Source organism: Hypanus sabinus, chromosome 13 (genome assembly GCF_030144855.1).
Source record: "Hypanus sabinus isolate sHypSab1 chromosome 13, sHypSab1.hap1, whole genome shotgun sequence".
Lineage (NCBI taxonomy): Eukaryota > Metazoa > Chordata > Chondrichthyes > Myliobatiformes > Dasyatidae > Hypanus > Hypanus sabinus.
The window spans coordinates 73,793,947-73,810,911 of record NC_082718.1 but is presented as its reverse complement, the minus strand read 5'-3'; the positions used below and the strand labels follow the sequence as shown (position 1 = coordinate 73,810,911).

The following is a 16,965-nucleotide window of genomic DNA, read 5'->3' as shown; positions in this document are numbered from 1 at the left end:
ACCCAACTCCTCTACAACACAAACCTCATGGTGGAATACACTGGGAGCCCTCTGACTGAGGCAGGTAAGAGAATCCAGCACAGACACAGGCCCCCGGTTCAAAACCGTGCTGACCATCAGCCAACCAGTTACACTAAAGAGCAATGTCGTTTACCATTACATGTTCTCCAAGTTCCCAACAACTACCCCTCTTCCCTGATTCTACCATTCCTAAACACGAGGGACAATTTGCCGTGGCCAATAAATAGGACTGTGGGGATACAGGACAGTAGTGCTGAGACCGTGACTGTGTGAGTCACTCATTATCATCAGTATGTGCTGTGTTGTATAACGTTGGCAATCATGGTCCCGTGGCCATGATTGTTCTCAGCAAGTTTTTCTACAGAAGCGGTTTGCCATTGTCTTCTCCTGGGCAGTGTCTTTACAAAACAGTGACCCCAGCCATTATCAATACTCTTCAGAGATTGTCTGCCTGGTGTCAGTGGTCACATAACCAGGACTTGCGCCAGCTGCTCATATGACCATCCACTAACTGCTCCTGTGGCTTCACATGACCCAGGTCAAGGGGCTACACCTTGCCCAAGGGTGACCTGCAGGTCAGTGGATGGAGGAGTGCCTTACACCTTTGATAAGCATATCTGTACCCCGCCACGCAGTGTTACGATTGGCGGTTTGGAGCTGGTTGCCATCTTCCTCCTCCTGTTCCTCTCACATTCATATGCATTTATTTATCACGTGAACGTTGAAACACACGGTAAATATTTGGGTTAATAACCACCACACTGATGGATGTGTTGTGGTCAGCCCGTGAGTGTCTTCATACAATCCTCAATCAGCAATCCTCACTGTGTTCCACTGAATGTTCACTTGGTCTTGTAAACCAAAAACTCGCTTAAAGTAATGGTAAGTGACATTTCTCTATCAGAGCCCTCTGGTCCTTTAGGAAGGAAAATATTTTTCACTGTATTCAGTATCGAGCTGCAGATAACAAACACTGGACTCTTTCCATTTTCTGTTTTATACTCTATGTTTTTGCTCATTTCTTTCTGGTTGCTGACTGCCTCGGACCTCCAACCTTATTAGTCCTCCCATGGAACCCCACCCTCGTTATAGACCACGTGGTTCCCTACCAGTTTGAATACTAACCCTTCACTCTGCCCAACTTGTGCCAAGGACTGGGAGCCACTGTACCTGAATGAGAGAACGCATGTTGGCAAAGTGAGTGTCCATGGCGCCACCATGTGGAAAATTCTGATTCATTCTCTTCATCAGCTGGGTGAAACAGCTGAATGCCATGACCTCTGCGTGTGAAGAAACAGACCATGGTCGGTATAGAGCACCAACAAACTGCAACACGATCCCTGACCTTCTCACCAACTTTGGAGCTAAGGTCAGTGTGGTCGGGAATTATCTTTCAGAGAGCCACGTCCTCCAGTTCAGACCGCTGAACACACACCCTACTGTGTATGAACTACATCTGGTAGTACCTCTCAATCCCCTTCAAGCCTGGAGCATAGGAGAATGAGAAAGGTATACTGAATTATGAGGGGGTATAAATAGGGTGAATGCTTGCAGGCTTTTTCTCCTTAAGTTTGGTGAGACTAGAACTAGAGGTCACAGGTTAAGAGTAAAAGGTAAAATGTTTAAGGGAAACAGGGAGATGCAAGTGTGGAAAAAGCTACCAGTAGAGGTGGTAGATGTGAGTTCAATTGTAACAGGTAAGAGAAGTTTGGATGAGAGGGGTATGGTCCAGGTACAGGTAGATGGGACAATGCAGAAGACTAGGCTGACCTAAACTATTCCAGAACTCTGTCCTAAAGCACTTTACTGTGAATGAACTGCTTTTAAAATGCAGCCACTGTTCCAATATGAGCTACTTGGGTTGGTGTTTACATAAAAATAATACTAATGTTTCAGTTCTTAGAAGAATACTAATGTTTTGTTTGGCACAATAGTTCAAACCCAGGCTGAAATGTATTCCCCATGGAAGCAAAGAGTTCTGATGGAAGAGTATATTTAAAGGGAAGTGGCAGGGTCTCATCAGCCAGGGTAAGCCATTTGAAGGCGATGTTAAGAAGCCCTTCTTCACATGAACAGTTAACACAAGAGATTCCAGTCGACAATTTGTGCCCAGACCTTTCATTAATTTAGTTGGGGAGTCTAGGACCAGCAGGCACAGCCCCAGAGTAAAAGGACGTCCCTTTGAAACAGAGATGAGGCAGAATTCTTTTAGCCAGAAGAGTGACGAATCTGTGAAATTCGTTGCCACTGATGGCAGTAGAGGCCAAGTTATTTGGTGCACTTAAAGTGGAGGTTGATAGGTTCTTGATTTGTAAGGAAAATAGGGTTGAGAGGGATAATAAATCAGCTGTGACAGAATGGCAGAGCAGACTCAATGGGCTGAATGGCCTAATTCTGCTCCTATGCCTTATGGTCTAAAACGTTGACTGTTTATCCCCCTCCACAAATGCAGCCTGACTTGTTGAGTTCCCCCAGCATTCTGTATACATTTTGCCCATACAGAGGTTTTGTTTTAAAAGAAACTGGACAAGATCAGGATATATTGCCCAGCCCTAAATGCACATGAGAAGGTGGCAGTGAGCTGCCTTCATGGACCACCGCTCCATTTGGGAGAGAGATGCAGGGTGTAGACCTGGTGGCAATGAAGGAACAGCGATACTGGTCCAAGTCAGGGCGATGTGTGACTTAAAGGGGAACCTGCAGGCGATTAAATTCCCCTGTACTTGGTGTACTTCTCTAAACTGAGAGAGGTAGGCAGGTTTGGGAAGTGCTATAAAGTGCCTCGAGCTTATATGTCACTGGCAGATATATTAGGGACATGTAGGAGGGAAGACGATATTGATCTGAGTAGATTAAAAGGTCAACGCAGCAACGAAGGGCTGGTACTGTTCAATGTTTATGTTCTAACTGAAAAATTGAAAACTAATTGACAAATTTTGATTGTTGTGGGTCCATCAGATATGTTATGATACAAACTACGACAATGAAACCGAATGGAGGAATAGGATTGGAGAATTTGGAGAACTTCTCCTGAGGTTACATAAGCAGAGATTTGCAGGTATAAATAGTGAAACAGAAAACAACAGGAATCTCATGAAAATATATTCAATATTAGCTCAGAAACCCCGTTTAGATTTATTACTGACAAATAGAAACGAGTAACTTGCCATTATCCAGTACGACCAGCAGAGGGGCCAGGAGGTCACACATCCCTTGGACATAACCAATTTCCAAATGCTGCCAGATGTAACTGCAAAATGAATGCGCAGATGTTAAAACAAATGTCACAGAATATTAACAAAAAGGGATCTGAGTGAGAAAAGAGTTATTGGAAGGAGAAAGAGCTTTTGTACCACTTTCATTGTCTCAAACAGATATATTTATCTTTTACTTAGAGGTAACAGGCCCTTCCGACCCAACAAGTCTGTGGTCCCCAATTACATAAGAAATAGGAGCAGGAGGAGGCCATCTGGACTGTCGAGATAAGATCATGACTGATCTGGCCATGGGCTCATCTCCATCTACCTGCCTTTTCCCCAGAACCCTTAATTCTCCCACTATGCTAACATCTGTCCAATCTTGTCTTAAATATATTTACTGTTACACTCATGTGACCAATTAACCTACAGACCTGTACATCTTTGGAATGTGGGAGGAAACTGGAGCACCCAGAGGAAGCCCATGCAGCAATCGTGAGATCAGAACCCTGGAGGTACTGCCCTTTAACCTAGCATCTAACTCCCTAAACTCCCCAAGCAGAATCTCGTCACTTGTCCTACACAGACCACAACCTCTGGCCATTCACCCTCACACTTAAAAATGCTGAAGACTCAAGAGATTTCCCAGACCTTGGCACAGGGGAGATAACATACCATCCAGAATCTCGTTCTTGCCAATAGAACCTTCTGTCTGTTCCCCTAACTAATGACTCCCTATCACCATAGCCTGCCTCTTCTCCCCACTCTTCCTTTCTGAGTCATAGAGACAGACTCAGTGCCACAGACTCGACGATTGTGACTTTGCCCTGCTATCTCATTCCCCCACCCCCGGACAGTTGTTGAGGGGGACAGCCACAGGGGTACTCTGAACTGGCTCCTTAACCCCTTTCTCCTTGCCCCACCTGTGTCCTGCACCTTGGGTGTAACTACCTTTCTATATGTCCTGTCTATCACCCCCTTCAGCCTCCCAAATGATCTGGAGTTCACCCAGTTCCAGCTCCAACTCCTTAAAGCGGTTTGTACTTAGGAATTGAGAAGGCTGTGAAAGAATTTGGAAAAGATTTGTAAAATCATAATAGAAACATAGAAAACATACAGCACAATATAGGCCCTTCGGCCCACAAAGATGAGCCGAACACATTCCTACCTTAGAAATTACTAGGCTTACCTATAGCCCTCTGTTTTGCTAAGCTCCACGTACCTATCTAAAAGTCTCTTAATAGACCCTATCATGTCTGCCTCCACCACCGTTGCTGGCAGCCCATTCCATGCACTCACCACCCTCTGCATAAAAAACTTACTCCTGACATCTCCTCTGTACCTACTTACCAGCACCTTAAACCTGTGTCCTCTTGTGGCAACCATTTCAACCCCAGGGAAAAGCCTCTGACTATCCACACGGTCAATGCCTCTCATTATCTTGTACACCTCTATCACGCCATTGCTCCAAAGAGAAAAGGCCAAGTTCACTCAACCTATTCTCATAAGGCATGCTCCACAACCCAGGCAACATCTTCAAATCTTCTCTACACCCTTTCTATGGCTTCCACATCCTTCCTGTAGTGAGGCAACCAGAACTGAGCACAGTACTCCAAGTGGGGTCTGACCAAGGTCCTATATGGATGCAACACAACCTCTCGGCTCCTAAATTCATTTCCACGATTGATGAAGGCCAATACACTGTATGCCTTATTAACCACAGAGTCAACCTGTGCAGCTGCTTTGAGTGTCCTATGGACTCAGACCCCAAGATCCCTCTGATCCTCCACACTGCCAAGGGTCTTACCATTAATACTATATTCTGCCATCATATTTGACCTACCAAAATGAACCACTTCACACTTATCTGGGTTGAACTCCATCTGCCACTTCTCAGCCCAGTTTTGCATCCTATTAATGTCCCGCTGTAACCTCTGACAGCCCTCCACACTATCCCCAACACCTCCAACCTTTGTGTCATCAGCAAACTTACTAACCCATCCCTCCACTTCCTCATCCAGGTCATTTATAAAAATCATGAAGAGTAACAGTCCCAAAACAGATCCCTGAGGCACTCCACTGGTCACCAACCTCCATGCAGAATATGACCCGTCCACAACCAGGCTTTGCCTTCTGTGGACAAGCCAGTTCTGGATCCACAAAGCAATGTCCCCATGGATCCCATGCCTCTTTACTTTCTTAATAAGCATTGCATGGAGTACCTTATCAAATGCCTTGCTGAAATCCATATACACTACATCTACTGCTCTTCCTTCATCAATGTGTTTAGACACATCCTTAAAAAATTCAATCAGGCTCGTAAGGCACGACCTGCCCTTGACAAAGCCATGCTGACTATTCCTAATCATATTATACCTCTCCAAAAGTTCATAAATCCTGCCTCTCAGGATCTTCTCCATCAACTTACCAACCACTGAGGTAAGACTCACTGGTTTATAATTTCCTGGGCTATCTCTACTCCCTTTCTTGAATAAAGGGACAACATTCACAACCCTTCAATCCTCTGGAACCTCTCCCCTCCCCACTGATGATGCAAAGATCATCGCCAGAGGCTCAGCAATCTCCTCCCTCACCTCCCACAGTATCCTGGGATACATCTCATCTGGTCCCGGTGACTTATCCAACTTGATGCTTTCCAAAAACTCCAGCACATCCTCTTTCTTAATATCTACATGCTCAAGCTTTTCAGTCTGCTGCAAGTCATCACTACAATCACCAAGATCCTTTTCCATTGTGAATACTGAAGTAAAGTGTTCATTAAGTACCTCTGCTATTTCCCCCGGTTCCATACACACTTTCCCACTGTCACACTTGATAGGTCCTATTCTATGTGAATGGACAGGGTAGATTACAACTGTTCCACAGTACAGAGTTCAATGAAAAACTTAATTGCAGCAGACTTACAGGCACACAACATAGCTACACAATATGCACAAGAAAAATATCAATTAGACACTTACTATACAAGAAAGAACACAATTAGAACCAAAACTTCTGTTGGAAACTAGAGAATCAGCAGATGCAGGGAATCCTGTGTAATACACACAAAATTCTGGTAGAACTCAGCAAGTCAGGCAGTATCTATGGAGGGGAATAAACAGTTGGCATTTCAGGACAAAGTCCTTTGAAGTGCAGACTAGTCAGTGTTGCTTTTCTGGGGTAATGATTAGTGTTGTGACATTTGGTTCAAGAACTGAATGGTTGAAGAGAAGTAGTCGTTCTTGAATTTTGGGTGTTGCAGGTTGGCACAAGGACCCAAGGCTTAGGAGTTCTGGTATATTCAGCTGATGTGTTGAGGCTGGTCATTGGAAGGAAGTATCTCGATGAGCTATGGGGACAAGGTGGGTGAGCAGAATTAGCTGGACAGTTCATGGATAGGTGTGGTACAAACTGTATCAGGCAGACCAGCCCTTGAATCTACAACACGTGATTCTGGAATTTGATCTCCCTGCAGGTACTTTATCAGAACTCAGAGCAGTGCCCGTACCTGCACATGACATTGCGTAGCTTCTCCAGGTTGCTGGGTGTGAAGTACCAGTAGTTGCGGTCACACCGCTGGACGTCTTTCTCTATCCGGTGCAGGTTGACCGTGTACATGTCCAGAAGTTCTTGCTGAAAGGTGTTTAGAAAGAAAGACTGGTTTTATTTGTCACACGTACATCAAAACATACAATGAAATGTATCATTTGTGTCAACGACCACCACAGTCCAAGGATGTATTGGGGGCAACCCATACATATTGCCATGCTTCTGGTGCCAACATAGCATGTCAACGTCTAACCTGTACAGTTTTGGAATACGCCCTCCCTCACCCTCCACTGCTCACCTCCATGGTCACTTTGAGAAGAACTGCAGATCATGGATATGTTCCAGGAATGTTCAAGGCCAGTATTCCTAATCAATTCCCAATAAACTCTTCCTATCAAGGCTCATTCCTAATGGTAATCTGCCTTCTCAACCTGTCATAGTCCTGTGGTGAAGGTGCTCAGCGCTATTGGACTGGGGGGGGGGGTGAATTCCAGGACATAGGCCCAGGGGTAATGAAGAGACAATGATTCAAAAGGCAGGATGGTGTGGGACTGAGAGGGAAACCTACAAGTTCCATTTGCCCGTTGCACTTGCCTTTGCTGGTTCACGAGAATGATTTGATGGCTCTGGGCCTGTACTTGCTGGAGTTTAGAAGAATAGAGAGGGAGGGGGATCTCATTGAAATCCACCCAATACTGAAAGGCCTAGATAGACTGGATGTAGAGAGGAAGTTTCTAATAGTGGGACAGTCTTGGATCAGAGGAAACAACCTCAGAACAAAGGAATGTTCTTTTGGAGCAGAGATAAGGAGAAATTTCTTTAGCCAGAGGGAGGGGAATCAGTAGAATTCATTATCACAGACGGCCGTGCAGGCCAAGTCATTGGGTATAGTTAAAACAGAGTTTGATTAGTCAGGGCATCAAAGGTTACTGTGAGAAGGCAGGAGACAGAGGTCAAGGGGATAATAAATCAGCCATGATTGAATGGTGGTTGGGTTGAATAGCCTCATTCTGCTCCTAGGTCTTCAGGTCTCATGGAGGAGGTTACGGCTTTGGAAGATACAACTGGAGGAGCCCATGTGATGCATTTAACGACGTACTCACAGTGGGCTGACGGCAAAGGGAGCGACCTGAATGAGAACTACAAGTGCACGGTGGCTTGTTGTGTTCCTGTGGTGTAGCTTTAGGCTCGGGCTCCTGCGGTGTAGCTTCACGTGTTCAGACACCAGAGGGTCAGCCCCTCCCTGGAGAGACCCAACCTGCTGTGTAGTTTTTATGTTCAGTCACCAGGGTCAGCCCTCTCTGGAGGGACCCAACCTGCTGTGTAGTTTTTATGTTCAGACACCAGGGTCAGCCCTCACTGGAGGGTCCCAACCTGCTGTGTAGTTTTTATGTTCAGACACCAGGGTCAGTCCCTCACTGGAGGGTCCCAACCTGCGGTGTAGTTTTTATGTTCAGACACCAGGGTCAGCCCTCACTGGAGGGTCCCAACCTGCGGTGTAGTTTTTATGTTCAGACACCAGGGTCAGCCCTCACTGGAGAGACCCAACCTGCTGCGTAGTTTTTATGTTCAGACACCAGGGTCAGTCCCTCACTGGAGGGTCCCAACCTGCGGTGTAGTTTTTATGTTCAGACACCAGGGTCAGCCTTCTCTGGAGGGACCCAACCTGCTGTGTAGTTTTTATGTTCAGACACCAGGGTCAGCCTTCTCTGGAGGGACCCAACCTGCTGTGTAGCTTCACGTGATCAGACACCAGGGTCAGCCCCTCACTGGAGGGTCCCAACCTGCGGTGTAGTTTTTATGTTCAGACACCAGGGTCAGTCCCTCACTGGAGGGACCCAACCTGCGGTGTAGTTTTTATGTTCAGACACCAGGGTCAGCCCTCTCTGGAGGGACCCAACCTGCGGTGTAGCTTCACGTGTTCAGACACCAGGGTCAGCCCCTCACAGGAGGGACCCAACCTGTGGTGTAGCTTCACATGTTCAGACACCAGGGTCAGTCCTCTCTGGAGGGACCCAACCTGCGGTGTAGCTTCACGTGTTCAGACACCAGGGTCAGCCCCTCACTGAAGAGACCCAACCTGCTGTGTAGTTTTTATGTTCAGACACCAGGGTCAGTCCCTCACTGGAGGGTCCCAACCTGCGGTGTAGTTTTTATGTTCAGACACCAGGGTCAGCCCTCACTGGAGAGACCCAACCTGCGGTGTAGCTTCACGTGTTCAGACACCAGGGTCAGCCCTCTCTGGAGGGACCCAACCTGCTGTGTAGTTTTTATGTTCAGACACCAGGGTCAGTCCCTCACTGGAGGGACCCAACCTGCTGTGTAGTTTTTATGTTCAGACACCAGGGTCAGTCCCTCACTGGAGGGACCCAACCTGCGTTGTAGTTTTTATGTTCAGACACCAGGGTCAGTCCCTCACTGGAGGGACCCAACCTGCGGTGTAGTTTTTATGTTCAGACACCAGGGTCAGTCCTCTCTGGAGGGACCCAACCTGCGGTGTAGCTTCACGTGTTCAGACACCAGGGTCAGCCCCTCACTGAAGAGACCCAACCTGCTGTGTAGTTTTTATGTTCAGACACCAGGGTCAGTCCCTCACTGGAGGGACCCAACCTGCGGTGTAGTTTTTATGTTCAGACACCAGGGTCAGCCCTCTCTGGAGGGACCCAACCTGCGGTGTAGCTTCACGTGTTCAGACACCAGGGTCAGCCCCTCACAGGAGGGACCCAACCTGCGGTGTAGCTTCACGTGTTCAGACACCAGGGTCAGTCCTCTCTGGAGGGACCCAACCTGCGGTGTAGCTTCACGTGTTCAGACACCAGGGTCAGCCCTCACTGGAGAGACCCAACCTGCTGTGTAGTTTTTATGTTCAGACACCAGGGTCAGTCCCTCACTGGAGGGTCCCAACCTGCGGTGTAGTTTTTATGTTCAGACACCAGGGTCAGCCCTCACTGGAGAGACCCAACCTGCTGTGTAGTTTTTATGTTCAGACACCAGGGTCAGCCCTCTCTGGAGGGACCCAACCTGCTGTGTAGCTTCACGTGTTCAGACACCAGGGTCAGCCCCTCACTGAAGAGACCCAACCTGCTGTGTAGTTTTTATGTTCAGACACCAGGGTCAGCCCTCACTGGAGAGACCCAACCTGCTGTGTAGTTTTTATGTTCAGACACCAGGGTCAGTCCCTCACTGGAGGGTCCCAACCTGCTGTGTAGTTTTTATGTTCAGACACCAGGGTCAGTCCCTCACTGGAGGGTCCCAACCTGCGGTGTAGTTTTTATGTTCAGACACCAGGGTCAGCCCTCACTGGAGAGACCCAACCTGCTGTGTAGTTTTTATGTTCAGACACCAGGGTCAGCCCTCTCTGGAGGGACCCAACCTGCTGTGTAGCTTCACGTGTTCAGACACCAGGGTCAGCCCCTCACAGGAGGGACCCAACCTGCGGTGTAGCTTCACGTGTTCAGACACCAGGGTCAGTCCTCTCTGGAGGGACCCAACCTGCGGTGTAGCTTCACGTGTTCAGACACCAGGGTCAGCCCCTCACTGAAGAGACCCAACCTGCTGTGTAGTTTTTATGTTCAGACACCAGGGTCAGTCCCTCACTGGAGGGTCCCAACCTGCGGTGTAGTTTTTATGTTCAGACACCAGGGTCAGCCTTCTCTGGAGGGACCCAACCTGCTGTGTAGTTTTTATGTTCAGACACCAGGGTCAGCCCTCTCTGGAGGGACCCAACCTGCTGTGTAGTTTTTATGTTCAGACACCAGGGTCAGTCTTCACAGGAGGGACCCAACCTGCTGTGTAGTTTTTATGTTCAGACACCAGGGTCAGTCCTTCACTGGAGGGACCCAACCTGCTGTGTAGCTTCACGTGATCAGACACCAGGGTCAGCCCTCACTGGAGGGTCCCAACCTGCTGTGTAGTTTTTATGTTCAGACACCAGGGTCAGCCCCTCACTGGAGGGTCCCAACCTGCGGTGTAGTTTTTATGTTCAGACACCAGGGTCAGTCCCTCACTGGAGGGACCCAACCTGCGGTGTAGTTTTTATGTTCAGACACCAGGGTCAGCCCTCTCTGGAGGGACCCAACCTGCGGTGTAGCTTCACGTGTTCAGACACCAGGGTCAGCCCCTCACAGGAGGGACCCAACCTGCGGTGTAGCTTCACATGTTCAGACACCAGGGTCAGTCCTCTCTGGAGGGACCCAACCTGCGGTGTAGCTTCACGTGTTCAGACACCAGGGTCAGCCCCTCACTGAAGAGACCCAACCTGCTGTGTAGTTTTTATGTTCAGACACCAGGGTCAGTCCCTCACTGGAGGGTCCCAACCTGCGGTGTAGTTTTTATGTTCAGACACCAGGGTCAGCCCTCACTGGAGAGACCCAACCTGCTGTGTAGTTTTTATGTTCAGATACCACTGTCAGTCCCTCACTGGAGGGACCCAACCTGCGGTGTAGCTTCACGTGTTCAGACACCAGGGTCAGCCCTCTCTGGAGGGACCCAACCTGCTGTGTAGTTTTTATGTTCAGACACCAGGGTCAGTCCCTCACTGGAGGGACCCAACCTGCGGTGTAGCTTCACGTGTTCAGACACCAGGGTCAGCCCTCTCTGGAGGGACCCAACCTGCTGTGTAGTTTTTATGTTCAGACACCAGGGTCAGCCCTCACTGGAGAGACCCAACCTGAGTTTTTGGTCAGTGGTTACCCCACAGATGGTGGAGATATAGCACTGGTAGTTCCATCGACGGTCACTGCGGATGGGGATGGTCATGCCTGGTACTTGTGTGGAGTGAACCTAACTCATGTAGGACTATGCTATTACAGTACCAGCAACCCGGTGTAAGTTCCTGTCTCTGTCTATAGTGAGTTCGTTCTCCCTGTGACCGTATGGGTTCCCTCTGGTGCTCCAGTTTCCTCCCACTTTCCAAGGGCACCACAGTAGTGTAGCCATTAGCACGACATTATTACAGCTCAGGGCGTTCCAGAGTTCAATTCCGGCACCAATCTGTAAGGAGTCTCTGTACATGCTCCTCGTGCAATGCAGGGGTTTTCTCCAGTTGCTCCAGTCCTTCTCTCAATCCAAATTCATACTTGGAAGATTAACTGGTCATTATAAATTGTGCCGTGATTAGGTTAATTAGTGTTGAATCACTGGTCATTGTAAATTGTGCCATGATTAGGTTAGTTTTGAATAAATGATCATTGTAAATTGTGCCGTGATGAGGTTGGTGTTGAATAAATTTTAAGGCATCGTGAGACCATGAATTTGTGCTTTGGAAGGTTTCCAGGCCTGGGCAGGGTTGCATGGGAGACCGGCAGTTGCCCAAGCTCCACGCCACTGATGTTGTCCAAGGGAAGGGCACTAGGACCCAAGCAGCTTGGCACTGGTGTCATCGCAGAGCAAGGAGTTGTTAATTGCCTTGCTCAAGGACACAACACGCTGCCTCAGCTGAGGCTTGAACCAGTGACTTTCAGATCACTAGACTGATGCCATGCGCCAACTGTTGAATAACTGGTCATTGTAAATTGTCCCGTTGATTAGGTTAGTGTTGTGTTGAATCACTGGTCACTGTAATTTGTCCCATTGATTAGGTTACTATTGAATCACTGGTCACTGTAAATAGTCCCATTGATTAGGTTAGTTTTGAATCACTGGTCATTGTAAATTGTGCGGTGATGAGGTTGGTGTTGAATCAGGGTTGTCAGGGATTGCTGGAACCATGCCGCTCAAAGGGCTGGAAGGACCTACTCCATGTTGTATTACTAAATAAATAAAAAAGATGTAAGGGTTAGTAGGTTAATTGGTGTATTTGGGCTAGAACAGCCTGTTTCAGTGCTGTGTCTCTGAATGAATTAATCAACCAATCAATATTAATCAAACAAGCAAACTAAAAGAGTGGGTAGAGATGTCAACAGAAACCTTAATGAGTGGATATATGAGGAAGGAGGTGTACTGGGTGTCATTATTAGGGACCTGACTGCCCAGCCAACCTGACTACAAGGCCAAGCCGCTGGTTCCCTGCCCATCGACATCATCCACTGAATGTGGACACTGCCCACATGGAGCTGAATATATTTATTATTCTCTATCACATACACTCATCCTTGATGGGTGGAAGGAGAAAAGCACATGCTGGCTTGACTCAGATCATTGGATTCGCACCTCAGGTAACAGGAGAGGGCCACTCATCCCATCAAACCTGCTCTGTCATTCAACAAGGTCAAGGCTGATCTAATTTTGGCCTTGACACCGGTTTCTGCTCCCTCCTGATGTTGGACTGAAGACTGAAGACCACAAGTGGACTCTCACAGACTGGTGGCGTCTATATTCTGGTACTCACCGCATATGTCACTCCAGTAGATGAGACTGGTGAAGCTACGGGGACGATGCTCTCAGCCATGCTCTGCACCTGGGTGAGTCCTTCTGTTCCCTCTCCAATGGGCAGCCCTTCCTCCGTCACCATCCCTTCAGCTCTGGATGTAGGGAGGTTATCTTCCAAACCCAACCCCTCACTGCCAGGAGCTTCCTGCCTCACAGACTCTGACATAGGTACAATTTCTGATCCATCGGACACACAGAGAACATCTTTGGATTCATCTACTGTAGGAGGTACTTCCAATCGATCTGCCACAGGGAGCAAACTTTTTAATTGGTCAGCCTTAGGAACTACTTCAGATCCATCTGCCGTAGGAACTACTTCAGATCCATCCGCCGTAGGAACTACTTTAGACCCATCCGCCGTAGGAACTACTTTAGATCCATCCGCCGTAGGAACTACTTCGGTTCCATCCTCCATACTAACTACTAAAAATCCATCCGCCATAGGAACTACTTCGGTTCCATCCTCCATACTAACTACTAAAGATCCATCCGCCGTAGGAACTACTTCGGTTCCATCCTCCATACTAACTACTAAAGATCCATCCGCCGTAGGAACTACTTCCGTTCCATCCTCCATACTAACTACTAAAGATCCATCCGCCGTAGGAACTACTTCAGTTCCATCCTCCATACTAACTACTTCAGATCCATCCTCCATAGGAACTACTTCGGTTCCATCCTCCATACTAACTACTTCAGATCCATCCGCCGTAGGAACTACTTCAGATCCATCCTCCATAGGAACTACTTCGGTTCCATCCTCCATAGGAACTACTTCGGTTCCATTCGCCGTAGGAACTACTTCAGATCCATCCGCCGTAGGAACTACTTCAGATCCATCCGCCGTAGGAACTACTTCGGTTCCATCCGCCGTAGGAACTACTTCGGTTCCATCCGCCGTAGGAACTACTTCAGATCCATCCGCCGTAGGAACTACTTCAGATCCATCTGCCGTAGGAACTACTTCGGTTCCATCCACCATAGGAACTACTTCAGATCCCTCCGCCGTAGGAATAATTTCCAATCCATCAGATTCACAATGCACACCTTTTGGTCCATCCACTTTAGGAAATACTTCTGGTCCATTTGCTTTAGGAACTACTCCCAGTCCATTTGACATGCCATGCATACCTTCAGATCCATTTGCCTTAGGAACTATTTCTGATCCACCTGACGCGCGAATCGCATTTTGTAATTCACCTTCCTGAGGAACCACTTCAGATCCATCCACTACAATATCTGCTTCTAGTTCATCCTGCAGACGGAGCCCGCCTTGGAGCCGGTTTTGGGTGGGCAGTCCTTGGGGAAGAGGTTCTTCCTCTGAATTGGACTCTCTCAGCTTCCCCTCGTGCCTCAGTGCGGAGGAGCTGTGGCTAAGCTGCTTTGCCTCCTCGGTGCTGAAGCTGTGTTCCGAGTAGCCAGCTGTTGAGGGATGGCTGCACAAGGATGGGTGCCCAGAGTCCGGGTAGCAGGGGCCATTCAGCACAGTGCCATTTGGAATGGCTGCTACCTGTTTATCGCCGCTGATCCCAGCTTCCTTCTCAATTTGCTCCGTCTCCGTATCTTCCACCGATTCAAAGACCTGAGGGAAAAGACAACCCAAAGAAAGTTAACTTAGAGCAAAAGAAGCAAGCAGTTCTACCTAATTCTATCGACCTGCACTGGACCATAGCCCTCCCATTCATGTACTTATCCAAACTATCCTTAAACATTGCAATTAGATCCACATCCACCACTTCTTCTGACAGCTCATTCCACATTCTCACCACCGTCTAAGTGAAGAAGTTCCCCCTCAGGCTCCCCCTAAATATTTCCCCTTTTAGCTTTGCCTATGACCTTTCACTCAAATTCAGTGGGAAAAGACTGCTTGCATTTACCCCTCTTAATTTTGTGTTGTGCCCAACCTCTGCAGGACCATCCAATTAGTCACTGAGCATCATGTATTCTGGTCTCACCTGGCTGATAGCTCACTACCAGGTTCAGGAACCATCCCCATTCCAACATGTCAGTCCATGCCCTCCTCTATGGCCTCAATGAGACCACTCTCAGGTTGCAGGAGCAACACCTGGTGTAAATGTTAATTACTCTAATTTACGGTCATCTCTCTCCCCCCCCCCCCCCCCGTTCTCCTTTCTTTCGCCATCCTATTCTGGCCCATCTTACACTCCTACTCTTCTCTTCACCTGCCCATCACCTCCTTCTGCACCCCTCTTCCTTCCCTTTCTCCAATAGTCCACTCTCCTCTCCTCAGATTCCTTCTTCATCCCTTTACCTCTTCCACCTAACACCTCCCAGCTTCTTCTTCATCGTCCCTCCCCCACACACCCAGTCTCACCTATCACCTCCCAGCTTCTTACTTCATCCCTCCCCCCCACACCCGGTCTCATCTATCACCTTCCAGCTACTTATTTTACCGTCTTTCCCTCGGCCGCCCACCTTTGCCCTCACCAGATCATAAGACATAGGAGCAGAATTCGGCCATCTGGCCCATTGAGTCTGCTCTGCCATTCAATCATGGCTGATCCTTTCTTTCCTATCAACATCAACCCCAGTTCCTAGCCTTCTCCCCGTAACCTTTGATCCCATGTCCAATCAAGAACCTATCAATCTCTGTCTTAAATACGTCCAATGACCTGGCCTCCACAGCTGCATGTGGCAACAAATTCCACAAATTCACCACCCTTTGGCTAAAGAAATTCCACAATTCACCACCCTTTGGCTAAAGTCCTGATGAAGGATCTCAGCCTGAAATGTCAACAGCTTATTCCTCTCCATAGGTGCCACCTGATCTGCTGAGTGTCTCCAACATTTTGTGTATGTTGCACTGGAAACAATAATCAATTCACCTAAATAGCTATATTTAATTTTGTTGTCAAAATACACAACATATCAATATTGGCTCAGAATCTGAACTGGTTTGCTTGGTTTGAACATGAGTGCACTTCATAGTCACTTCCCTGATTCCTATTTCTACTCCCATTTAGCTTTTTATTAATTCCAAAAATAGGCTTTATTCTTGTGAAAAAATAAATGTACAAAAGGCAGTAACAATACAAAAACATTTACGTAGAGAACACATTAAAGAGAGAGAGAAAAAAAACAAACATAGCACCATCGCCACGATGTTAGGTGACACCACTTTCATCCTGCCCCTCAGTGTGTGGAGCCAGTCCTTCACAGACCCTTAGCGTTGGCTGCACCTATCTTCAGTGCTTCCCTCTCTGCTTTTTATAAGATATTAGTTGAGTTAATTCAAGACTAAATTTGTAGTTTTAATCATAGCTTCTTTTTTACTGACACAATTTATATTTTTAACAATTGTGTATTTTTTACAACACGTGGTGTTTAGTCCCCACTTGCTGTCAGAAACACAGTATAGTAGTTACATAACAGTTTGTCACCTTTTTATTTTTAATTGGCTGAGAGTTAGCATATTACACATGTGCCATGATTGTGTAGCCTTTCACTGGGTTCTCTTATCTAAGGAACTTGTCTTATGTGAACAAGGTAAATTTCATTCTCAGTCTGTCCCTTTAGTTTCACATGTTCTGTATCTATTTTGTTTAAACTTTAAAAATAAACAATTGTGAAGAAATAACATTTCACTCATTCTTGGACTCCTAAAAGAACCTGGGGATTGAAAATTACCAAGAACTGACACTGCTCAAGAAGTACGGTTTTCACTCTGACACTCAGTTCCAGCAGCAAAATTGCACCCAACCCCTTGCTGGTCGTTTAACCTTTTTACTTGATATGAGAGCTTTGGCAGCAAGGTCCCAGCAAAAGTTCTGTAAAGCGAGAGCCAACAAACACTTTGTAAATACCTGAA

General features: G+C 47.4%; 1 protein-coding gene across 1 annotated transcript in view; it reads right to left on the bottom strand.

Annotated features, from left to right (window-relative positions):
• sgsm1a (small G protein signaling modulator 1a) overlaps nucleotides 1–16,965 on the bottom strand; it is a 149,649-nt gene that overhangs the window by 11,397 nt on the left and 121,287 nt on the right. The window contains exons 20-23 of the mRNA XM_059986793.1: nucleotides 13,096–14,718; nucleotides 6,727–6,851; nucleotides 3,189–3,271; nucleotides 1,192–1,301 (exon numbers count right to left, since the gene is read on the bottom strand). Of these exons, the coding sequence (XP_059842776.1) occupies nucleotides 1,192–1,301; nucleotides 3,189–3,271; nucleotides 6,727–6,851; nucleotides 13,096–14,718 (1,941 nt within the window). The remainder of the gene's footprint in view (nucleotides 1–1,191; nucleotides 1,302–3,188; nucleotides 3,272–6,726; nucleotides 6,852–13,095; nucleotides 14,719–16,965) is intronic.